The sequence below is a fragment of the Eptesicus fuscus genome, unplaced genomic scaffold, assembly GCF_027574615.1.
Source record: "Eptesicus fuscus isolate TK198812 unplaced genomic scaffold, DD_ASM_mEF_20220401 scaffold_69, whole genome shotgun sequence".
Lineage (NCBI taxonomy): Eukaryota > Metazoa > Chordata > Mammalia > Chiroptera > Vespertilionidae > Eptesicus > Eptesicus fuscus.
This window is the reverse complement of record NW_026557633.1, coordinates 21,120-47,512: the sequence shown is the minus strand read 5'-3', so window position 1 is coordinate 47,512 and position 26,393 is coordinate 21,120. Positions and strand designations below refer to the sequence as shown.

The window sequence follows — 26,393 nt, the reverse complement described above, 5'->3', positions numbered from 1 at the left end:
TTTCAAAGCCGCTTCTTAGTCATGTCAAAGTGAGTTGGTGGGGCCTGGGGATCAACAGCACCAGGGGCACCCCCCTCCCATCCCCTGGAACGGGAATGCTCTACATGGGTGTGTGCACCTGGCTCTCAGGGAATCCACACAGCCTTCCCGGCAAGAGGGAGACTGGCATTTGAAGGCTCAGTGTGAGGTCAAATCCACCTTCACCTCCTTTCTGCACCACTGCGTCTCCACTGGTATCAGCAGCTCTGCCCGCTGAGATGTCACAAGGATTCCAAGCATCGCATGCTAGTGTCTCGCTGGGTCAGAGTTCATTTCACGGCCTCACACCACCCACCTACCACTGTGGCGAGCCAGCACGGCCATGGCATACTCAGCCCCACATTGGGCGCCTTATGTGCCGCGCCAGCTCAGCCAGGTTCAGTGAGCCTGAGAGGGGGCGGTGAAGGATTGAGAAAAAACAGACAAGAGAAGAAAAACTGGGGCTGGGTGGGACGCCGTCCTCTCTGATGGAGAGCTAGTGACAGCGCCATGGACTACAAGCCGTGTCTTTATTTTATAACCAGATGCCACGAGGCAAAGGAAGGGCGTGGTCAAGATGTTTACAACATTCTCGTGGGTTTCGAATCTACTCAGTTACGTGCACCTGAACTCTATCACTCCCACATCACTCAGGCACGTGGGGCCATGTATTCGGACCATAGGTTCAAGCTTACCACTACAGCTGTTGGCTATAAGTGTGCTGGGAGGGCTCTGCCCTCCACGCTGGGACTTGCACGTGGCCATGAGAGGACTGTGCCCTCTCATTAGTCCGAGGCTTGAACCTGTCCAAACACTGTGGCCGCTCTCCACCTCCCACCTTCCTTCCATCAGAGTATTTATTTTATTTTATTTCTTAACTTTATTTTTATTGTTGTCACTATTACAGATGTCTCCATTTCCCACCCCAACCCTTTTCCCACTTCCATCCAGATCTTGCCCCCTTTCTTCTGGCCATCACTGCACAGTTGTCTGTGTCTATAGGTTATGCATAAATGCCCTTCACCTTCTTCCATCCAATCCCCTCTTTAGAGAGAGGGGAAGAGAGAGAGAGAAACATCGATTTGTTGTTCCACTTATTCATGCATTCATTGGTTGATTCCTGTGTATGCCCTGACGAGGGATTGAACCTACAATCTTGGCATATCGGGATGACGCTCTAACCAACTGAGCTACCCAGTCAGGGCTAGAGTTATTATTATTTTAAAATATCTTTATTGATTTCAGAGAGGAAGGGAGAGAGGGAGAGAGAGAAACATCAATGATGAGAGGAGAATCATGGATCGGCTGCATCCTGCATGCCACCTGCTGGGGATCGAGCCCACAACCCTGGTATGTGCCCTGACTGGGAATCGAACAGTGACCTCCTGGTTCATAGGTCGATGCTCAACCATTGAGCTACACCTGCTGGGTGAGGGCTAGAGTTATTTTGATCCTTCTCTCTGTTGCCTTCATAATGGCCACGTGCTACCCTGTATCTCTAAGTAGCTACCTTGAAGACTCAGACGCCTGTACAAGACGACATTTGCAAAGTTTTCCACTGTAGTGGAATTTAATAGCGTCAATTATTAGAAACCACCTGACTGCCTGTCATTGTGGAGGAGTAGAGCACTCAAATGAAGGACTTATATGCACGCTGCCATTCTGTGTGTCAGGTCAAAAAACAAGGTGTAGATAGATCGATATCTATCTGTCTATCTATCTATCTATCTATCTATCTATCTATCTTAAAGATATATAGGGTGTCCTAAAATGTATACACACACTTTGAATAATTATAAAGGCAGTATTTGCCCGGCCAGCACGGCTCAGTGGTTGAGCGTTGATCAACCTTTGAACCAGTAGGTTAGGGTTCGATTATTGGTCAAGGGCACATGCTTGGGTTGTGGGCTCTATCCCCAGTGGGGGTGTGTGTGAGAGGCATGAAGAAGGCACCCAATCAATGATTCTCATCACTAATGTTTCTCATTCTCTTTCTCTCCCTCTCTTATTTCCTCTCTGAAATCGATAAAAAATATATTAAAATGTATTAAAAAGCAACAACAAACCCAACCCCCCACAAGTCAATGTTCCCCTCTCTCTCTGAAATCAATAAATAGAAATTTTTTAAAAAAGGATTTTACAACATGTTTTAAGATACAAAACTTTATTGAGGGTTTAACAGGTCATTGTGAAACAGGAGGGAGCCGTTACCTCGAAGGCCTCCCCATGGCTAGCCACAAAGTCACAAAGCAAATAAAACCCACGTTAATACACAATTTATAAAACACAACTGAACAGGGTCCCAGGAGAGTCGGAGAGTCGGGGTCAGTAACTTGCGGTTCCTGGGCACAGAGCAGGTGTGTGTGTGTGTGTGTGTGTGTGTGTGTGTGTAAGTGTGTGTGTGTGTGTGGGGGGGGCGCTCTGATACTTATCCTTGGAAGCCGCTGTTGAGTCTGAAAGTCCAGGTTGCTTCCAAGCCCACGCCTGCCCCTCTGGTCCTGGTCTGTCCCATCACTGGTGGGTGATGGTCAAGCAGGGGATCCTCTCTTCCTCGGCCACCAGGAGTTCCTGGGTTTCCTCGTCAAACTCAGCTTTATTCAGCCTGGCAGGTAGAGCAGGGGCACTATTTAACTCACGCGCTTCCTTCCTTCTCTCTCTCTTTTTTTTTTTTTTAAATATGTTTTATTGATTTTTTTAACAGAGAGGAAGGGAGAGGGATAGAGAGTTAGAAACATCGATGAGAGAGAAACATCGATCAGCTGCCTCTTGCACACCCCCTACTGGGGATGTGCCCACAACCAAGGTACATGCCCTTGACCGGAATCGAACCTGGAACCTTTCAGTCCGAAGGCCGATGCTCCATCCACTGAGCCAAATCCGTTAGGGCCCTTCTCTGTCTTTTAATATATATATATATATATATATATATATATATATATATATATATATTTGTTGATTTCAAAGAGGGAGAAAGGGAGAGAGAGAAACATCAGTGGGCTGCCTCCTGCATGCCCCCAACTGAGGATGGAGCCTGCAACCCAGGCATGTGCCCTGACATGAATTCAACCGTGACCTCCTGGTTCATAGATGGATGCTCTACCACTGAGCCACCCTGGCCGGGCTGTATTACCATTTGTGCCCTCACAACACCAGTGCCACCATTTCCTGGGGTCACGGGTCACTGTGCTCCGCCCGGTTAAGGGTCCGAGTCTTTCACTCCTGCAAACCACCCGCTCCCCACCCCCAAGCCTGGGCGCCTGGTTGGCATTTAAACGCAGTGAGACTAGACCGTGGAGGTCCCACACTCGCCCCTGCAAACCCCTCAGCTCCAGGCCCGAGCCCACGCGCAGCACTCACCTCAGAGCCTGCAGCCCGCACTCCGGGTGCCTCAGGGCGGCGCACAGCAGCTGCACCCCGCGGCGGTCCAAGGGGTTCCCGGCCAGGTGGAGTTCCTTGAGGCATCGGCTGCCGGTGAGAACAGAAGCGAGGTCCTCACAGCAGGCGCTGGTCAACTGGCACGCACCCAGCCTGCAACAGACCCCCGGTGAGAAGCGCCCCAGTCCCGCGGGCGGGGGCGGCACCAGGTGGCACGTGAGCTGGGTGAGCTGGCCGTGCGGCCCCTCGCCTCTGCGCGCACCGCATCCAACGGTCGCGCGCTTGTGGCGTCGGATTACTGCTCTGGGGCAGATTGTGCAATTGGCCACACCCGTCCGCTCCTCTCTGAACCCAGCTCTTGGCAACGGGACTTTGCAGCTCACCCCACTCGGGGTGAAGTCTGCTCGGCACCCCTGCATCTGGGCTGGCCTCGCCTTGCTTTGGCGAATATGACACAGCGGAGGCCACGTGAGGTGAGCTCTAAGCCGACACCTTGCACATTTCTCGGTCTCTCGGATCCCTGAGATGCTGGTTGCGTCCTTACAGATGTTCATAGGTGGCTGCTCTGACCCCAGCACCTGGAAATGTGACTGCATTGGAGGCGGGGTCTTCACAGAGGCAGGAAAGTTAGCGTGAGGTCATAGGTTCCACCATGACGGGTGTCCTTCTAAGAACAGGCGGCCCATGTAGCTCAGTGGTTGAGCATCAACCTATGAACCAGGAGGTCACGGTTTGATTCCCGGTCAAGGACACGTGCCCGGGTTGCAGGCTCCATCCTCAGTGTGGGGCGTGCAGGAGGCAGCTGATCAATGATTCTCTCTCATCATTGGTGTTTCTCTCTCTCTCTCCCTCTCCCTTCCTCTCTGAAATCAATAAAAATATTTTAAAAGAAAGAAGAGGAGATTAAGCCCTGGTGGAGTGGCTTGGTTGGTTGGAGCATCATCCTAGGCACCGAAAGGTGGTGGGTTGGATTCCCGGTCCGGGCACATACCCAGGTTGCAGGGTTCAATCCCTGGTCAGGGTGTGTGCGGGAGGCAACCGATCGATGTTTCTCTCTCACATTGATGTTTTCTCTCTCTCTTTCTCTCTAATCAAATTTATTTTTCCAAAAGAAGACATGGATGTGTAGAGAGGAACGACCATGTGAGGACACAGGGAAGAGATGGCCATCCACAGCCAAGGAGGGCCCCGGAAGGAACCAGCCCTGCCCACACCTTGATCTCAGGCTTCCAGCCTCCAGAGCCATGAGCTGGACATTCCAATCTACTGATCTACGTTGCTGTAGATGCCACGCCCACCAGGCCAGGCTCACCAGGTAGATAGGAGACCTGTGGTCCAGTCATCCCTGCAGGTCTCACTTCACAGACAGCCAACCCACTTCCGGACTTGAGAGCGAGGCCCACCTAGATCAACCGATCACCTTGGCCAACCCCCCCCTCCCCGCCCCCCGCCTGGTTCCTGATTGTGCCCATTCAAGATGAGCTGTGCCCAGCCCCAGGCCAGCAGAGTCATCCCTGTCATCCTCAGAGCTCATGGGTTTAAGACTCTATGTTTGGGCCATGGCTGGTTCAGCTCCATGCATAGAGCATCAGCCTGCAGACTGAAGGGTCCCGGTTCGATTCCATTCAAGGACACAGGCCCGGGTTGTGGCCTGAATCCCCAGCAGGGACTGTGCAGGAGGCAGCCGATCCATGATTCTCCCTCATCATTGACGTTTCTCTCTCTCTCTCTCCCTCTCCCTTCCTCTCTGACATCAATAAAAATGTATTTAAAGGAAAAGACTCTGTTTTGGAGTAAGTTTAGCATGACGGCTAACTGCTATGTGCCCCAATGGGATTTTATTTTTCCCTCTCTTGCCGTCCACCAGTCCCCAGCCTTCGGCCACTCACCAAGCTGTAGCCATGCCATTGAAGAGGTACCCACCCAAGCTTCTCTAAGCGGCAGTCGGGATGCAGCAGAGCTTCACACAGCAGCGTCACGCCTTCATTTTCTATGTTGTTGTACCCGATTTGCAGAATTCTCAGGTTTGGGTTTCCCGTGAGGATGGAGGCGAGGTTCCGACAGCCACTGGCAGTTATGGAACAGTTTAACAAACTGCAAGAGAACAGTAGTGATGCCCCTCTCCAGGGTTACCACATTTTTAAAAATCCTACTCCAATGGGTAACCTCAAAACACCACCACCACCGGTTACTCAAATATTTCTCAATTTTATGACATGAAATGAAGTCTTTTCATTCTCTGCTTCCCCCTTACTCTCTTGCTGTCCTTATTCCTTCCTCAAGTACTCCTGATTTTATCCATGTCAATTCCCTACCTATAGCACCAGGTCTCCCATCCCCGTGTTTAAGCTTTGTACCTGAAATTTCAGCTCTCCTTCTCCAACTGACGAAACTTACACATCTTGTAGAACACACGGCAAAAACATCTAGTCATAAAACCGCCCCTCAGCCCCAGTCCCCATCTCTCTGTCTCAGCCCTTTTGTATATACCCTGACGGAGGACCAGTTACCACATTAAATCCGTAACATCGAGAGTCAAGGTTGATTCACCTAAACGCCTCTCCAAGAATCTGAGTCAAGTCATTTTTCACCTTCTCACCTTCATCTCCGTCACGGGCCCTTGGGCTTTCTCCATTTCCGGTGCCTCCCCAGCAACCCAAACCCCTGAGAAGGAGGCTTGGTCTCCAGGGAAGCCTCCAAACACTTACCCTAGTGACTTCAGGGAGCAGGATGGCTGTTTCAAGGCCTCGCTGAGAAGGTTCAAGTCTTCGTCTTTCATGTCATTTATGCCGAGGTCTAGGTGGGTCAGGTTCCTGTTACCCAGGACAACGTCACGGAGGTGTTCCCAGCAAGCTTCCTTGAGTTGGCAGCCAACCAACCTGTGGGGACACATACACGGGAGAAAAGGAAGGAAGGGACTCCATATTATGGGGTGTATTCCTATCACCCTATAGAGGGTGTCCCCCCCAAAATGTATACACACGTTAACACTGATAACTCATGTGGTTTTCAGTCCTCTTCAGGTTTGACTGATTTGAAGTCATTGGTGAAGCCAGGCAAAGCTTTGAACAAAAAAAATTTATCCTAAAGTGCCACTGGACTTTTTTTTAATGGGGAAGCATAAAAGATAACGTTTATGGTACAAAACCGGCAACAGTAGACGATACACAAAAACCGAACCAACAGCCCTAACCGGTGTGGCTCAGTGGATAGAGCGTCGGCCTGCGGACTGAAGGGTCCCAGGTTCGATTCCGGTCAAGGGCATGTACCTTGGTTGCTGGGCACATCCCCAGTAGGGGGTGTGCAGCAGGCAGCTGGTCGATGTTTCTCTCTCATCGAAGTTTCTAACTCTCTATCCCTCTCCCTTCCTCTCTGTAAAAAATCAATAAAATATCCTCTCTAATAAAAAATAAAATAAAATAAATAAATTTAAAAAATGAACTGGATGTTAATAAACACTGACTTTATAATCATTCAAGTTGTGTACACTTTTGGGGACACGCTGTATATATACGAACTTCTCTCTTATCTGAAACACATCCCTTTTTTAGCCTCTTACTCACATGATGAAGAGATTAGAACATAAAACTGACCTAGTCATGTAGAAGTTAATGCTCATTCCACATTGGATTCTGTCTTTGGTCAACATACTGCTTTCTCATGGATTGGTCATGTGCATTGAATTATCTTATGTATAAAATCTGTAACTTTTTCAATTTCATTAGTCTTTCTCTGTAATTTCTTTTTTTTTTACACTTTTTAATTTATTGTTGATAGTATTGCAGATGTCCCCCATTCCTTCCCCCTTTTTTATTTTTCAATTACAGTTGGCATACAATATTGTATTCATTTCAGATATATATGCCATGATTAGACATTTATACCGAGTGGCCAGATGATGATGATCTCTGAACGCATAATAATCTGGCCACTCAGTGTATATCCTATTTAATAAAAGGCTAATATGCAAATTGTCCCTTGGACCAGGAGTTCGACCAGCAGGCAGGCCGGCCAACGGCCCATGTCCCCTCCCCCTGGCCAGGTTGGCCGGACCCCATCCATGCATGAATTCATGCACCGGGTCTCTAATATATATACATATATATACACACACACACACACACACACACCAATAAAAGAGTAAGATGCAAATTGACCATACCTTAGCAACGCCCACCAGCCAATCAGGAGCAAGTATGCAAATTAACCCAACAAAGCTGGTGGGTTAATTTGCATACACAGGTGCCAAGTGGTGGGGGGGCAGGGTACTTGCATCGTTGCCATGGCAACTACACAGGTGTTCCGCACTGCCCCAGCCACTCCGGGCCTCTGGGCAGCATGGGAAGGCAGAAAGGTGGCTCCGGGCCGGAGCGAAGGCAGTGCCGGCAACCAGGGTAAGGAAGGCCCATTCCTGCATGAATCTTAGTGCATTGGACCTCTAATACATATATATATACTGAGTGGCCAGATTATTATGTGTTCAGAGATCATAATATTCTGGCCACTCAGTGTATATAACTTCGGAAGTGATCACCCACAATAAATCTAGTGTCCAACTGGCACCACACATAGTTATTACAATATCATTGACTATATTGCCTAGGCTATACTTTACATTCCCATGACTGTTTTGTATATATCAATAGTACTTTTTTAAAATCCTCACCCAAGGATATGTTTTTATTGATTTTAGAGAGAGGAAGGAAGAGAGAGAGAAACATCGATGTGAAAGGTAAACATCGATCGGTTGCCCCCTGTACATGCCCTGATTGGAATTGAACCCACAGTCTTTCAGTGCACGGGAGAACACGCCAACCAACCGAGCCACCTGGCCAGGGCCCAATTGGTACTTCTCAATCCCTAGGCCTCCAACCCTCCCCCCTCTGGCAACCACCAGTTTGTTCTCTGCATCTACGAGTCTGTTCTGCTTGTGTATTTTTGATCTTTAGGTCCCACATAGACGTGAGATCATATAGTATTTGCCTCTCGCTGCCTGACTCATTTCGCTTAGCGCCATATCACGGTAGGGCGTGGCTTTCCGAGGGATGCGCGTTTACTTTGGACAGTGGTAAGGCACAGCGAAATATGGAGCAGAGGTGGCGAGCTAGCGATGCCTCCAGCAGTGGATAGATTTTAGCCAGTGAGCGGGCCATGGTGTTCCACAGTGGGCCCTCCCAACGGTCACTTACGCCAAGCCCCTCAGGGCACAAGCTGGGAGGCACAGGGCTTCACACAACAGGGACAGCCCGTTGCCCACGCAGTTGTAGGACAAGTCAAGAATCTTCAGCGTCGTGCTCCTCATCAGGACCTCCTTGAAGCCTTCACAATCATCCGCTAAGAGGCCACACCCCGCCAGCCTGTAGGAAAGAGGAAATGTCAGGTCCCATCCGTTTCTATGTCCCTGATTCACCCCTCTGGCCAGCCCCACCAGAGTCAGGAAGCCCATGTTTGCTCTGCTTGAGACCCTCCCTGAAACCCAACACCCATTCTCTAGACGTGAGACACATACACACCAAGTTATTGCTCATACACGGCTTCAACTTCCCCAGTGAAAAGCCCCCAAGACATCACGTGATCGACAAGGTTCCCGCCGGTTCCTAAATCCATGTGGGTCAGTCACACGGGCCATGTTGAGTTGCTTGACCTCTAAAAGGTGTTATTCTTCAAGGTATTGATTATGTTTGCTGTTCCCCCAATTCCATCCCTCCAGCTCCTCTACCCCACTTAGGATGTACTTGTTCACCCTGAATTGTCCTGACCTGCCCAGACCTGTATTACTAGCATTCAGGTCCAGAAACATATTGTGTCCATCACCCCTGTAACTTATCCTCACCTCTAACACCAGAGTCTTGCCCATCTGCGAATGTTATATAAATAAAATCATATGAGATATTTACTCTTCACTTTGGCTCATTTTCCATCCAGGAGATCTGTGAGATTCATCCAAATTCGTTGCTATCATTATAGATTGTTCATTCTCAGGAAGGGGGTCTATACCGACAGGTCTCTTATCTAACTGACTATTAGTAGGTATTTCCATTTTTCAGGTTATCATGCATCGTCGTCATGAATATTGTAGGTCCTATCTTTCGGCCAACTTATGCATACAGCTCTGTTGGATGTACACCTCAGTGTGAGATTGCTAGGTTACACGAGATGTCAGAACCCGCGAAAGCCAAAGAGAGGCAAATGGTTTTCCAAAGTGGTTTGTACTAATTTAGAAACTTGGAACTCCCCTATGTAACGCTCAAGTTCACGGGGAGTTAAGCTTGTCTATGAAGAATAGGAAAGAGGATGAAAGTAGACAGATAAGAAAAATGTAGGAGGCTGGTGAGCAGGGAGACCTACAGTAACTTCTCAATGTTGCACGCAGGATTGTTCAAGGCATTACACAGCAACTTGCAGTCATCATGGGAGATTCTTGTGCCACTGAGATCCAGGTGTTTTAACACGGGGCTCTGACTGAACAACTCAAAGAAACACCGGCTTTCAGCGGAGAAGGAAACGTTATTCATCCTGCAGAAAAAAAAAAAGAAAATATTGGGTAGGTTTCCATTCAACAAAACCCGAGAAGACGGCTTGAGCATCTGCTGATTTTCATCTGTGATGTAATAGTATCCACTGTTACAAACACCCACGAATAATTGAATTAACAAAAAAATTGCTTTTCTTCCTCGTGCAATGATTCAATGAAGATGTCACTGACTGTTTGGGAGGAAGGTTCCTTTAAGACAATAGTTCTCACCCAGCCCCCAGCCAGTGTGGCTCAGTGGTTGAGCAGTGACCTATGAACCAGGAGGTCACGGTTTGATTCCTGATCAGGGCACATACCGGGGTTGCAGGCTTGATCCCCAATACGGGTGTGTAAGAGCCAGCTGATAGGTGATTCTCTCTCATTATTGATGTTTCTATCTCCCTTCCTCTCTGAAATCAGTAAAAATTATTTATACTCGAGACTGGTGCACGACATTTGTGCACTTGGGGGTAGGAGTGGGGGGGTAGGGAGGAGTCCCTCAGCCCCGCCTGTGCCCTTTCCCAGTCCAGGAGCCCTCGGGGGATGTCCGACTGACTGCCATTGCCACTGCACTCACCAGCCGTCAGCCTGGCTTCTGGCTGAGCAGTGCTCCCCCTGTGGGAACGCACTGACCTCCAGGGGGCAGCTCCTGCATGGAGTGTCTGTCCCCTGGTGGTCAGTGCATGTCATAGCGACCGGTGGTTCCACTGTTCAGTCGATTTGCATATTAGCCTTTTATTCAGCCTTTGGCTGAAAGACAACAGCACAGTAGGGCAGGGGGAGCACACTTCGGTGGGGGGCACCTGGATATCGCTGCCACACCAGTTCTTAGACTAACGTCGCTCTCGCATATTCCTGTCTCTGGAATCCTTACGCTCCACGTCATGGCAGAGGGGAGTCTAAAATCCTAGACTAGAAAGACTTTCCGGACCACCACAACCTCAGGTTCACTTACGTCTCTCATACCCACCTCCCACGGAGGAGGATGTACACGTCTGATGGTGGGGAGCACAGAGACCAACCAAGCCACACTTGACCATTCCTGGAGGTCAGGACCACAACTCTTTTTAAAAATATATATATCTTTTTTTTTAAAATATATTTTATTGAGTTTTTACAGAGAGGAAGAGAGAGGAATAGAGAGTTGGAAACATCGATGAGAGAGAAACATCAATCAGCTGCCTACTGTACACTCCCCACTGGGGATGTGCCCACAACCAAGGTACATGCCCTTAAAAATATATATATACATCTTTATTGATTTCAGAGAGGAAGGGAGAAGGAGAGACAGAGAGAAACATCAATGATGAGAGAGAATCATCGATTGGCTGCCTCCTGCACGCCCCCCACTCGGATGGAGCCCACAACCCAGGCATGTGCCCTTGGCCGGAATCGAACCTGGGACCCTTGAGTTGGCAGGCTGACGCTCTATCCACTGAGCCAAGCCGGCCAGGGCGGGACCATAACTCTTAAGCTCTTTTCTTTTCATGGGATCCCGCACAAAGCCCGCCATCTCACTGGGCCTCAGATGTGGGTTGGCGCAATGCCCCCGGAAGCCGTTTAGGAAGGAGCAGAGGCGGTAGCTACCAGCAGGGGCTCCGTGGAACCAGCTCCGCCCTCTGTCAGCTTGGTGACCTTGAGCGGCCCATTCCAACGCGGCGAGCAGGGGTAGAGGCAACACCGCTCGAGACACGGGCATGTGAGACTCTGCGCTCGGCTGTGAGTCTCCAGGTCGCCCCAACAGCTAGCGGTGACCCTCGTTGGTCTCCACGGCAGACTCAGGTCCAGGCGGGCCTCCAACTTACCGAAGTATCTGCAGGCGACACCTGGGGTGCTTCAGATGATTGATCAGGGTCACCAGGGCCGGCCCGGGGAGGTTACTGTCACTCACTCGGAGTTCTTCGAGGTTCTCGCTCGCCGTGAGCACGGAGCAGATGTTATTCCAATAGAGTAGCTGGTACCCTGTCCTGGAAGGAAGGAGACAGGGAAAGTTCTCCGCGGGTCAGCAGTCACCCCAGGCCGTTCGTGACATAGAAGCATCGTGAGTGATCTTCCCACACGCAGGGCACCTGGCTCAGAGCAGACCCGCCCGGGGTCAGGTCAGCTCATCTTATGGTCAGGATTCTCAACCAGGGGTCGTGTGGTCCCTTCCCCCAGGGGCCGTTGGGCAATGTCTGGGGACATCTGTGGTTGCTCCCCCTTGGGAAGAGGGGTGCTCCTGGCATCGAGTGGGCAGAGACCAGGGATGCTCCTCGACATACTAGAATGAACAGACACCCTCCGCCCACCCACAAAGGAAGATCCATCCCCAATGTCCACAGTGCCCGACTGAAGAACGTTCGTGTGTCTGCGGGAATCCGGTAGGGAAAGCTGCGGCCGTAAAGCATAGGTGTTAAACGACCCTCTAGCAAGACAGCTCGGCTCGAACTGAGCCTCGACCTCTTCCTCACTGGGGCGGCTTTCGAGGTAGCTCTGCCTCAGTTTCCTCACTTGTAACATGATAATTAAGAGACTCTATCTCAGGGGACGAGAAGAGGTAAACCAAAGAACTTATATACTTACACGCATGGACATGAGTAATAGGTTAGTGAAGACGTGGGGGGGGGTATGGGCTGGGAGGAGGGGGGTAAAGGGGAGGGAAATGAGAAATATCTGTAATACTATCGACAATAAAAAATAGCCCTGGCCGGTGTGGCTCAGTAGATAGAGCGTCGACCTGCAGACTAAAGGGTCCCGGGTTCCATTCCGGTCAAGGGCATGTACCTTGGTTGCGGGCACATTCCCCAGTGGGGCATGTGCAGGAAGCAGCTAATCGATGTTTCTCTCTCATCGATGTTTCTAACTCTCTATCCCTCTCCCTTCCTTTCTGTAAAAAAAATCAATAAAATATACTTAAAAACAAAACAAAAAACAATAAAAAATAGATTTAAAAAGGGGAGGGAGAGAATCTATCTCATACATGATTTTTTTTTATTAAAGTAAGTTAACATTTGGGAGATTGTTCAGAATCCATTTAAAAGGTAACTGTGCCCTAGCTGGTTTGGCTCAGTGGATAGAGCGTCGACCTGGGGACTGAAGGGTCCCGGGTTTGATTCAGTCAAGGGCACATACCCGGGTTGTGGGCTCGATCCCCAGTAGGAGGCGTGCAGGAGGCAGCCGATCAATGATTCTCTCTCATCATTGATGTTTCTCTCTCTCCCTTCCTCTCTGAAATCAATGAAAATATATTTAAAAATTAAATAAATAAAAGGTACTTGTTAGCTGGGAAGCCCAGGAAGAGTGTGGTCCTATGGAAACGGTGCGAGAATTGATTTGGGAGCCCATCAGCAGATACTCGAGAACGGAAACACTTCGCACGGCCTCCCATTCGCTCTTCTAGCGCCTCCCAATTCGGCAGTTCAGTGTTGCCCTTTTTACAACGAGGCGACTTCAACGGAGAAAGACACCTCCCCTTCCCCCTGGCAGACAAGGTCACCTGTTTCCTGAGGAGTCCAGCCAGGATGTGAGCTGAGGTCTGTTGGGCAGAGAAAGGTGAGGTCCCCAACCCCAACCCCCCATGAAAAACGCCGGGAGCGAAACCCGCTCGGGAATACGGACAGATGCCGACGAGGCGGCCGAGAGAAGGCCATTGGAGGACTCACACGGGGGTGGCTACGAAGACATTTTGGATGGAAAATCCAAGTGTCCTCAAGGCCGAGCAGCGTGCCAAGCAGTAGGCGAGGACGATCAGGTCCATGGGGTCGCTGATCAGGAAGGACACCTCCGGGAACAGGTCCACGGCCCAGCGCACGAAGGCTTCGTCCTCCATCTCGAACAGGCAGTAGTACAGCACCAGGCCGTCCAGCTGCCCGCGGGGGACGCCCCGCAGGTGCTGCTCCACGGCCCGCCGGACCTCCTCCTGGCCCAGGCGGGCGCCGGGGAAGGCACCCAGCTTCCGCTGCTCCTCTTCGTTCAAAAGGCCGAACAGGAAGCACGGCAGGAAGACCCACTGGGCCTTGGTTCTCTTCATGTGGGCCGCCAGCACGGCCTCGGCACGGCCCACCGCCGGGCTCGGGTGGGCGGCGTGGCCCTTGACGAAGTAGAACAGGGCGGCGCAGACCTCCTGGATGCACAAGTGCAGGAAGGTGTACGAGGCGCCCCCGGGGCCCCCGCCCCGGCGAAGGGCCTTGGTGTCCAGCAGGGCGGGGATGTCAGAGTCCGCCAGCCCGTTTCTCCGGAGATCCTCCTCCCCGAACACGAACGTGTCGCTCCACATGCCCTCGGCCGCCAGGGAACACAGGCCCCGCAGCCGGGCCCGGCTCTCCTCATCCGGGCAGCGGGCCCCCCTGGGCGTGAACAGGTTCAAGACGAACGAGGAATAGAGCGAGGTGGCCCGCCGGCACGTCAGGGCCAGGTCCTTCCCGCGTTCCATCTCCCGCCTCAGACAGGCGCCCGTGGCCCAGCACAGGACGGGGATCTGGCACAGGGAGAGCAGCTGCCTGTTGCTCCTGATGAAACGGAAGGCTTCCGCGCCTCTCCACCTCTTCCGGAACGTGCAGCTGAAGCTCAGCAGCATCTCGTCCTCCGTGAGTCCCAGGAGCGTTTCGACCTCCGCGTGGCCCAGCCTGCGCTCGAGGAACCGTGTGCACGCGGGCGCCGTGGCCACGAGCAGGGAGGACTCCGGGAGCACCTTCCTCCTCAGCAGGCTGCTCAGGACCACCTGGACGGGCCGCTGCGCCATCCAGTCGCTGCAGAGGTCCGACTCGGGCCCGTCCAAGTCACACATGAGCTCTTCGAAGCCGTCGAGGATGAACAAGAGCTTCTCGGGCTCGGCGGCGATCTCCGCGATGGGGGCGAGGGAGTCGGACCAGTCCCTGCAGATCAAGGCGGCCAGGCTGGTGGCCGTCACCTGCCTCACCTCCCGGCAGCAGAGGTGGAACACGTAGGAGAACTTCCGCTGGTAGAGCGAGTCCTCCGCCCAGGCCAGCATCAGCTTCGCCAGGACCGTCGTCTTCCCCACCCCCCGAGCCCCCGTAAGGATCACCGTCCGTTTCCTGGGCTCCTCGGGAGCAAAGAGGACCTCCAGGCATCTGCGCTCTTTCTGGGTGAGCTCCTTGTCAACGTACCCGCAACACCGCCTGACGCTGTCTCGGGACCAGGCCTCGCTGAATTTCTCCTTGACGTGAGCGCGATACGTCTTCGTGTGTCCTGAGTCCGTGAGCCCGAGAAAACAAGACAAACACACAACATGTCTGCGTGAAAACCCCAGTTCAGGCGTTGGCGCTGGCCCTGCCATTTTCCCTCTCGCTGCGTCTTCTCGGGGATCTGGGAAAACCGTGGCCCGCCACCAATGCTGGTCCACAGTCCGTGTTGTAAAAAAATGTTCCCGGGACTCAGTCATGCTCTTTGCTTATATGTTGTCTACAGCTGCTTTTTCCACTACAAAGGCAAGGAGGAGCAGTCTCCATGGTGGAGATGGTGGCCCATGAAGTCTAGCTGTAAACCCCATGGCCCACTGCAGTCTGCCAAACCTGGGTCTAGACATTCACACATACACACATATACATACACATATACATATACATATACATATACATATACATATACATATACATGCACATGCACATGCACATGCACATATACATGCACACAAAAACATACAGATACACATGCATATACATAAACATGCAAACATGCACATATATACACATACATACACACATCCACATTGTCGCTACTATATAGCAAACACTAGAGAATCACTTTTTTTTTATATATATATTTTATTGATTTATTACAGTGAGGAAGAGAGAGGGATAGAGAGTTAGAAGCATCGATGAGAAAGAAACATCGACGAGCTGCCTCTTGCACACCCCCCTACTGGGGATGTGCCTGCAACCAAGGTACATGCCCTTGACCGGAATCGAACCTGGGACCTTTCAGTCCGAAGGCTGACACTCTATCCACTGAGCCAAACCGGTTTCGGCTAGAGAATCACTTCTAACCATGGATAGGAGACCGGTTAAATTCTTTACGGACTATTGCACAGATAGTAAAAGTGTAGAATATTTTTTAAAATCCCCACCTGAGGATATGTATTGTTTTTAGAGAGAGGGGAAGGAGAGAGAGAAAGAGAAACATCTGATGTGAGAGGGAAACATCCATCTATTGCCTCCTCTTTGACCTCGACCAGGGATTGAACCTGCAACCCAAGATGACATTCCAACCAACTGAGCCACCCATCCAGGGAAAGTGTGGGATAATTGTTATTAAAAAAAACAACACAACAAGATGGTGTCTCTACTACGTACCCGTGTATGCCTACAAGGAATTTAGATACTCCTAGCGGTATTCGGGGTATGGAGTTTATCTGAAGGACCCGACACTGGGAAATTAGGTGTAGTCAATATGATAGAGTACCCTTGACAGATGACTGTGGAACATGTATACAATGGAATATCACTCGGCCATAAAAAAAGAATGAAATCTTATCATTTGCAACAACATGGAGGGGCCTAGGATATTGTGCTGAGTGAAACAAGTCTGTCAGAGAAAGACAAATACCCTGATTTCACTTATATGCGGACTCTAAAAAAATAAACAAATGAACAAGCAAAACAAAAACAAACTCATAGACACAAAGAACAAATGGATGGTTCCAGAGGGGAGGGATGGAAAGATGGGTGAGAAAGCTGAAGCAGAATCTCGTCAACAATAGTGCAGCCCTGGCTGAGTGGCTCAGCTGGCTGAGTGTCGTCCTGTACACCAAAAGGTTGCAGGTTTGATCCCCAGTCGGGGCATGTGTGAGAGGGTAGGAGGCAACTGATTGATGTTTCTCTCTCATATCAATGTTTCTCTCCCCCTTCCCCCCCCCCCCCATTCCTTTCCCTCTAAGATCAATTAAAAAAACAAACATATCCTCGGGTGAGGGTTAAAAAAATAATCTATAATAATAACAGCGTAATATGCGAATTAGAGCAGACATCCTTCTGGACGACCTTCCGGATGAAGCTGGGGCTGCGAGGGAAGCCCGGGTCCCAGGTGCCAGAGGGAAGCCGGTGCCGGCAGCCGGGGGACGGAAGGCCTACTCTTGCACGAATTTTGTGCATGGGGCCTCTAGTAATAAATAATAGTCAATAACTTTGCCTGGTGAAAAGTAGTTACTGTGAGGTGATCCTACTGTAAGGCAGATAAATGCTGAGTCCCTGTAACATACACCTGAAACAACTGTAGTTTTATATGCAACTATTCGGGCACCGCAATAGAAAAGTCAACATACTATCCCAACTGTTATTATAGCAAAATGGCATGCATTCCAACATTTTTGAATGTTCTTCTTTTTTTTTAATTTTAGAGAGACAGAGAGGAAGGGAGAGGGAGGAAGAGATAGAAACATCATCAATGATGAAAGAGCATCATCGATTGGCTGCCTCCTGCACGCCCCACCCTGGGGATCGAGCCTGCAACTGGGGCATGTGCCCTGACTAGGAATCAAACTGTGACCTCCTGGTTCATAGGTTGACGCTCAGCCACTGAGCCACACCAGCCGGGCTGCATTCCAATAGTTAAATGCTCCAATAGGGCTACCGTGAGGGTATAATGAAGCTGCTGAGAAAATTGCATTCTATGTGAACGTGATCTATACACAAATGCCGATGATGATCATGGTGACTCAGAGATCATGATGAGTATTGCTATTGGGGCTATCATGTTGTAAAATGGTCAACTCTTTTTTTTTTTAATATAATCCTTACCCCAGAATATGATGATTGATTTTGAGAGAGGAAGGGGGCACAGAGTTAGAGAGACAAGAGAGGGAGGGAGAGAGAGAGAGAGAGAGAGAGAGAGAGAGAGAGAGAGAGAGAGAGAGAGAGAAACATTGATCTGTTGCCTCCCATACGTGCCCTGACCAGGAATCAAACACACAACCTTTTGGTGTACTGTATGATACTTCAACCAACTGAGCCACTCTTGATAGAACAAAATACAATCTTCCCCTTTAAAAAAATTGGCCCTTAAGGCTATACTGGGTACAGGCCATGGCTCCTCTGACATAAACGTTTGCTTGTTGACGATTAAAATGCATCCACACAGGACAGTGACGTAGAAATCTTACTGAACACTGGCATTCCATGGCTGCTTTGGACAAACACACAATGACACCAAGTTAACCTTAGTTCAGTGCGTGACCCACAACAGATGTTAACTGCGAATTTTGCTGAACCGTCGAGTTCATAGTTGCTGTGATACAACTTCACCTCCGAGTTTCTGGTTTGGATGCAAGGATAAATGATCAGTAACCCAGCCCTGGTTGGTGTGAGCAGTGGTTAGAGTGTCAGCCCACGCACTGAAGGGTCTCGGGTTCAATTCCTGGTCAAGGGCACGTACCTGGGTTCAGGTTCAACCCCCGGCCCTGGTCAGGGTATGTGTGGGAGGCAACGAATTGATGTTTTTCTCTCTCCCCTCCATGCCCCTTCTACTCTCTCTAAAAAGCAATGGAGCCCTAGCCGGTTTGGCTTAATGGATAGAGCATTGGACTGGGCACTGAAGGGTCCCAAGTTCGATTCTAGTCAAGGGCACATGCCCGTGTTACAGGCTCAATCCCCAGTGTGGGTCGTGCAGGAGGCAGCTTCTTTCTCATCATGGGTGCTTCCATCTCTCTCTTCCTTTCTGAAATCAATAATAATAATAATAAATAATGGAAAAAATATCCTCGGGTGGGAATTAAAAATAAATAAATAAAAATAACAAAATTGCCCTAGCTGGTTTGGCTCAATGAATAGAGCATCAGTCTGCGGACTGAAAGGTCCCAGGTTCGATTCCGGCCAATGGCACATGCCTGGGTTTTGGGCTTGATCCCGAGTAGGGGGCACGCAGGAGGCAGCCAATCCATGATTCTCTCTCATCATGGATGTTTCTACCTCTCTCTCCCTCTCCCTTCCTCTGTAAAATCAATAAAATATATTTTTAAAAATCACAAAATTATCGGTAACCCAGATGTGCAATGCAGGTGAAGACATGGCACCCAACCAGAGTAGAACCACTGTCTTCTGTGCACAAGGATGACAGGGCCCCCGAGGACATGCTGAGCCTGCTGTGGAGACCAGTACATGGAGATGATGGATGGAGACCATTTATCACAATGATGACAGGACCCTTGTCCCGAGCCCCATCCCCGGACCCCTCACCTGCACACTCCCTCCTGGCCTTCTGGCAGAGGTCCTCCCGGTTGATCTTCTGGAAGATGGTGAAGGCCACGTCCCAGGCCTGTGCTTCCTTGTAATGCTTGACCAGCAGGGTTGCCAGGACTTCCCGGGTTGCCTTCTTCACATGAGCCCAGGGGATCTGCTGGAGCCCCAGGTGCAGAGTCTCTTGCTTGAGTTTCTCCTTAAAACTGTTGAACTCGTTCCGGCTGAGCTCCTTCAGGTACCACAGAAGGCCAAATTCCGAAAAGAAAGAGGATGCCATCTCCAGCCGGACAGAGATCACGGTCTTCAGAGAGAGAGAGAGAGAGAGAGAGAGAGAGAGAAGAGAGAGAGAGAGAACTGCGGGGAACGAGGACTAAATGAAACCTGTGTGAAATTCAGAGCACTTTCAAGTTATTCCTGGACCTCGTCTCTGTTCTCCTGTTTGTCTCAACAGGTATGAATCTTTTTAAAAAATATATATTTTAATATTTTATTGACTTTTTTACAGAGAGGAAGGAAGAGGGAGAGAGAGCTAGAAACATCGATGAGAGAGAAACATCGATCAGCTGCCTCCTGCACACCCCCTACTGGGGATGTGCCTGCAACCAAGGTACATGCCCTTGACCGGAATCGAACCTAGGGCCATTCAGTCCGCAGGTCGACGCTCTATCCACTGAGCCAAACCGGTCAGGGCAACAGGTATGAATCCAATTAAAAAAGAAAACTCAGCCCTAAGCTCCAAGTTCTCCCATCCTTTTGTGCATGAATGTCTTCCTTTGTATTTGAGACCACCCCCCGCCCCCCCTTCCCGCTGGTTGCAGGCTGAGCTGATAAGGAACGTACAGGCACACACAGTTCATCTGGTCTACCAGTTTAGAGTAGAAAAAAATTTAAAAAGCCAGCTAAGGGGAGTAGGAGGAGCCTGGCTGGGCCAGCGTTGGAGAAATGGTACTTTATTTTATTAATTTATTTTTTTTATCCTCACCCGAGATTTTTAATTTTTAAAAATTTTGTTGATTTCAGAGAGGAAGGGAGAGGGAAGAGAGAGATAGAAACATCGATGATGAGCGAGAATCATGGATCGGCTGCCTCCTGCATGCCCCCTACTTGGGATCAAGCCCAAAACCCTGGCATGTGCCCATGACCACAATTGAACCCAGGACCCTCCAGTCTACAGGCCAACGCTCTATCCACTGAGCCAAACCGGCTAGGGCCTCATCTGAGATTTTTTAGAGAGAGAGAGAAACATCCACCAGTTGTCTCCGGTATGCACTAGACCAGGATGGAACCCGAAATCTAGGTATGTGCCCTGACTGGGAATCAAACCTATCACCTTTTGGTATATGGAACAGTGTTCCAACAAACTGAGCCCTCTGCCCAGGGCTACTTACATTTTTTTAAAACTGATTTTAGAAAGAGAGAGGGGAGGGAGGGAAGGAGAGAGAGAGAGACAGAGAGAGACAGAGAGAGAGACAGAGAGCTCAGTTTGTTGTTCCACTTGTCTATGCATTCACTGGTTGGTTGTTGTGTGTGCCTGCCTGGAGATAGAACCGGCAACCTTGGGGGACTGGGACGATGCTCTAACCAGCTGAGCTACTAGGCCAGGGCCGAGCTATGATACTTGAGTAGAGCGTCCCAATAGAGCATGAACACCATCATGGCAGGTGTCTTTGAACCCAAATTTGTCACGTGTTAGAGTCAAAATCCAGGGCCCCGGTGAAGGTCACAAGGACCGCCATCTGGGTGGTCAAGAAAGGAGGCAGCACAAAGGGGAAGAAGGCAAAGACTTAAAGTGACAAAGCAGATAAAAGAGAGATTGGGGGCAAGATCTGCTGACTCACCGCTCCAGGTCTTCCTGGCGGGTCCTTAATGAGTGGCGGCTGGGACTGGGAAGAAATAGGCGACGGAGCCATATGATTGGCCAATGAATTGCTCTCCTTCCATTGGCTCAAGGGGGCTTGTAATGACCAGGCCTAAGAATAGGTGAAACAAATTCCTCTTTTTTGTTTCCATGTCCCCACCTTGGGTGGGGCCTAGCTCTTGGTTCCTGATTTCCTATCAGGGTAGATATTTCAGACCAAGATTCCGATTGTGGAATCCCAGAGCTTCTGGTTGTGAGGAAGTTCCTTCCGGTCTCTCCAAACCGGCTCATTTAGGCCACACGGTGACTCTCTTCTTAATCTAAACGATTATGAGATTCGTCTAATCGGCTCCTTCCCGCCTCTGAAGCTCCATGAGGAATGTTACTGTGCCAGGACCATTCTTCTGTCTCACAGGAGAGGCACAAAGTGATTCTGAGTTTGTACAGCGGGACTCACCTCATGTGTTTCACACGCTTCAGGTGTGGTTTTCTATCTTTAAATTTTTATTTATTTATCGTTGTTATTGAGAGAGAGAGAGAGAGAGAGAGAGAGAGAGAGAGAGAGAGAGAGAGAGTTGGTTGTTTCACTTATTGATGCATTCGCACTCATTAGTTGATTCTTGTATCTGTCCTGACCGGGGACCGAACCCACAACCTTGGTGTATCTGGATGGCTTCCTAACCAACTGAGCTACCCCGCCAGGGCCTTCAGGTGTGGTTTTCACCCTGCCCTGGCCTTCCCTGTGCTCACCGCAGGCACCGCTGGCGTGCTCTGAGAACTTCAATGTGCTGCGAACTAGCCTCGTCTCATTATAATTTTGCTCCTTCTTTACAAGGATCCTGTGAGCTGAGGCCCGTTAGTCAGGGGGTGGGGGATGGTGTGAAACATGTCATACACAGAAATGCAGACAACGTAGTGGAAAACTTAGGGAATGGCCACAGTCAGAACAGCAAGATCTCTGGTCCAGAACCTGGTTAAGAAATAGGCAATGCAGCCCTGACCGGTGTGGCTCAGTGGGTAGAGCGTCGGCCTGCGGACTGAAGGGTCCCAGGTTCAATTCTGGTCAAGGGCATGTACCTTGGTTTTGGGCACATCCCCAGTAGGGGGTGTGCAGGAGGCAACTGATCGATGTTTCTCTCTCATAGCTCTCTCTATCCCTCTCCCTTCCTCTCTGTAAAAAATAAATAAATAAAAAATCAATAAAATATATTTAAAAAGAATAAATAGGCATTGTAGGGCGCATGTTAATTGTATGGTGATGGAAGGAGACTAGACATGGGATGTGAGCGCAAAATGCAGACGATGTGTTACAGACTGTACTCCTGAAACCTATATAGTCGCATTAACCAACATCACCCCAAAACGTTTAATTTTAAGAAGAAATAGACATTATTAGGTCCTTTGCAGGCTCTGCCTACCCGGCCCTCTCCACACTCCATATTTGCCAAATGAAGTGAATTTTATGTTATTATTCCTACCCGCCCCCCGACTTTATATTTTCCCCACTGATAAATGTTCCCCTAAGACAGTGGTCAGCAAACTCATTAGTCAACAGAGCCAGATATCAACAGGACAACGATTGAAATTTCTTTGGAGAGCCAAATTTTTTAAACTTAAACTTCTTCTAACACCACTTCTTCAAAATAGACTCGCCCAGGCCGTGGTATTTTGTGGAAGAGCCACACTCAAGGGGCCACAGAGCCGCATGTGGCTCGAGAGCCGCAGTTTGCCAACCACTTCCCTAAGATATGTATTTATTTTCCCTGGTTTGAATTTTATAATGAAAAGATCCTTCTAAGACTTTTTTTTTTTTTTGCTTACTGTTATGTTCTTGAGATGTAGTAGAGTTAAAGTTGTGTGTGCAACCACTTACTATTTCTCCTGCCTTACAGGATCTGAATGTATGAATATGTCTCAGTTTATCCACTCAGCTTCTTTCTTTCAGACCCATCGTCTCGTCCCTGAACTGGCTATACTTTGAGGATTGCTTTGAAGTAGGATTGGTAACAGGGGGCATGACTGCCTTGTATCTTATCTTAAAGGGTATTCTTTCAGCATTTAAAAAAATATGTTTTTTTTTTCATTGATTTCAGAGAGGAAGGGAGAGGGAGAGAGAGAGAGAAATATCAATGATGAGAGAGAATCATCGATTGGCTGCCTCCTGCATGCCCCATGTTGGGGATCGAGCCCACAACCTAGGCATGTGCCCTAACCAGGAATCGAACCATGACCTCCTGGTTCATGGATTGATCTTCAACCAGTTAGCCACACCTTTCCTAATTTTTCATTAATTATGAGGTTTTATGGTTTTTTTTCCCTTATTTTTTTAAATGCTCACCCAAGGATGTTTTATTGATTTTTTTTTTTTGAGGGAGAGAGAGCTGAAGAGAGAGAGACAGAAACATCAACTTGCTACTCCACTCGATGCGTTCATTGGTTGATTCTTGTATGTGCCCTGACCAGGGATGGAACCCACAACCTTGGCGAATAGGGAAGATGCTCCGACCAACTGAGCTACCCCACCGGGCAGGCCAGCCATCTTTCAAGGTCCCAGGTGAGTGGGTTTGGGGCTGAGGAGTGCCTCCATGATACCTATCACCTGTGTGAGGCCTGTACCTTCTGATCACATTCATCCCAATCCTACCTCAGCCCCCGTTAAACAGGCTCCTCGTCAGATCCCGACGGGGCCCGACCAGGGCTTTCCTCTCACGTGGTGGGTGGTGTGGATGGTGACCTGAAGGTCTTTTCCTCTGGCACAGCCCAAACCAGTGGTTGGAGGGTTCTCAGCCGGGTGTCCGAAGAGCTCTGACATCACCACTTGGGTGTGGACACCGAGGAGTCAGCGGAGCCCGAGGAGGAAGGAGAAGGAAGAAGAAGAAGAAGGAGAGGAAGGAGAGGAGAGAGAAGGAAGGAGAAGCTGGAGAAAGACAGGTGAGCCCGAAGCCCAGGTGAAGCAATGGTTCCCTTCCCCGGTGAACCTGGTCATCGAGAACCCTCCTCAGCCAATAAAAAAGGAAAAGGAAGCGTGGAGCGTGCGCAGCTTTTCGCTCTCCCTCCCGGCTTGCGTGGCTGAGGAACTGGCCGCCAAGACCAGACATGGTGTCAGGGCTGGTGAGTTCCCTTTCTTGCCAACTGGCTTCTTTTGATTTTACAAGCCCTTTCCTTAACATTGTTGAAGTTCTCCACTTTTCTTCCTTCCTCTCTCTCTCTCTCTCTCTCTCTCTCTCTCTCTCTCTCTCTTTCTCTCTCTCCCTCTCTTTCCCTCTCTCCTTCTCTCCCTCTCTTTCTCCCCCTCCCTTTCTCCCCCTCCCTTTCTCTCCCTCTCCCTCCCTCTTTTCTTTCTTCTTTCGTTCCTTCCTTCCTTTCTTTGTGTCTGTGTGTGTGTGTTGTGTATGTGTGTGTGTGTGTGTGTGTGTGTGTGTGTGTGTCTGTGCTGTTTCTCTTGACCAGAAGCTCATCTTTGTGGCCTTAGCTGGCCGCCACCTCCTCTTGGTGAGGGACAGTTCCAGAGAGATGGAATGTTCTCGGTGGTCAGGTGCGGCTCCCACATCTCCAGGGATGCTCCCTCGGGCTCAGAGGCACTGGCCTTGAGGTTGGCTGCTCCTGGGTGTTTTCTGGGGGAATTCTAACAAAACAGACTCAGACACAGAGGACGGACTGGCGGTCACCAGAGGGGAGGGTCCGGGGAGCTGGGCAAAAAGGTAAAGGGATTAAGAAGCACAAACCGGTGGTTACAAAATAGTCACGGGCCCTCACCGGTGTGGCTCAGTGGGTGGAGCATTGGCCTGCGGACTGAGGGGTCTCGGGTTCGATTCCAGTCAAGGGCACATGCCTGGGTTTCGGGCTCGATCCCCGGTGGGGGGGGGTGCAGGAGGCAGCCGATCAGTGATTCTCTCTCATCATTGATGTTTCTGTCTCTCTCTCCTCTCCCTTCCTCTCTGAAATCAGTAAAAAATATTTTAAAAAAATAGTCACAGGCTGTGAAGTCCAGCACAGGGAATATAGTCAATGATATTGCAACAACTATGGCGGTGGGGACTAGACCTACTCAGGGAGACTGTGTGAATTACATAAATGTCTACTCGCCATGCTTCACACCTGAGACTAATATAATATTGGATGTCAATTGTAATAAAAACACACACAAACCCCCCCCCCCCACAGTGTTGTCTGAGTCCAACTTCTAAAGTTTCTGGCTTAACAGGCCTGGTATCTCTGGCCATTGGGCCTCTCAAAAAAAATAAAATAAAAAATCCCCAAACAGCCCAATTGAGACCACCAGGTTAGTAAGAGCGTTCAGTCCTTCAGCCCGTGTTTATGGGGCCCAGGGAGCATTTCACAGGCGGAGTTTTCCAATCCAACCCCGAGGCGAGGCTTGGAGCACAGACGTCCCGGGGGCTCAGGCAGTGAGAACCAGGAAACTGTTCACCCGTCACAATCCGTGACTTTGGCAGCGGGGTTTCCGGGGAGCAGGGCCGTGGCGGGAGGCGGTGACCTCCTGCCATTCTCAGGAAGGCGCTGGAGGCTCCGCTCGTGGTGACCGGAGGCCTTTGCGGACACAGCTCGGGCTCCTGTCCTGAAACCAGCCAGCTTTGCTCTTGCTGATGTGGCTTGAATGACTCCATCTGCTCCGAATTCTCCAGGCTGGTCTCCAGTTGGCATTCCTTTTGTTTGTCTTTTCTTTTTTTATGAGTTAATGGGGTGACATTGGTTAATAAGATCGTGCAGGTTTCAGGGTACAGTTCTACAGCGCATCATCCGTAGAGGGTACTGTGTGCTCACCACCCCAAGTCAAGCCTCCTTCCATCGCCATTTATCCCCCGCCTTCCTCTTCCCTCTGGCAATCCCACACTGCTGTCTGTGCCCATGAGTGTTTCTTTCCTTTTTTCAAACATATATTTTTATTGATTTCAGGGAGGAAGGGAGGGAGGGAGAGAGGGAGAGAGAGAGAGAGAAAAGAGTCAGTGTCAAGCCTGGGACCCTCCAGGCCACAGGCCGACGCTCTATCCACTGAGCCAAACCAGCTAGGGCCATTTATTAGAAGTTTGAACACTATTTAGAGTCCCAAAGGGAGGTCACTATTCTACACCACCGTTCTTTTTTTTTTTATTTTGGAGAGCGAGTGAGCCAGAGATAGAGAGAGAGGGGGAGAGAGATTTGGAGGGAGAGAGATAGGGAGGGAGGGGGAGAAGAAAGGGGTGAGAAGGAGGGTCAGCTGGGGGGTCATCAGCCACATCCCTCATTGAGTTGGGACCCTCCCAAGAGGGAGAGGGACGGAGGGGGAGGGGGAGGGAGGGAAATATCAATGTAAGAGTGCAACAGCCCCTCCCGGGAACTGAGCCTGAAACCTGGAGCATGTGCACCAACTGGAATCCCACCAGCCACCTACGTCACCATTCTGCACCCATCTGGCCACACTGCAATGCCTTTCTTGTTATTGTTGATTCTCACCTGAGGA

At 50.0% G+C, this 26,393-nt stretch overlaps 1 protein-coding gene across 1 annotated transcript; it reads right to left on the bottom strand.

Annotated features, from left to right (window-relative positions):
• Window positions 1-2,529: 2,529 nt before the first annotated feature.
• On the bottom strand, window positions 2,530-19,354 carry NLRP4 (NLR family pyrin domain containing 4). The gene is made up of 9 exons (XM_054713488.1): window positions 19,075-19,354; window positions 13,549-15,094; window positions 11,713-11,874; window positions 9,742-9,909; window positions 8,583-8,750; window positions 6,102-6,272; window positions 5,317-5,487; window positions 3,376-3,546; window positions 2,530-2,620 (listed from the first exon to the last, which is right to left on the bottom strand). Exons 1-9 carry the CDS (start codon window positions 19,352-19,354, stop codon window positions 2,530-2,532), a joined length of 2,928 nt encoding a protein of 975 aa, XP_054569463.1.
• Window positions 19,355-26,393: the final 7,039 nt, after the last annotated feature.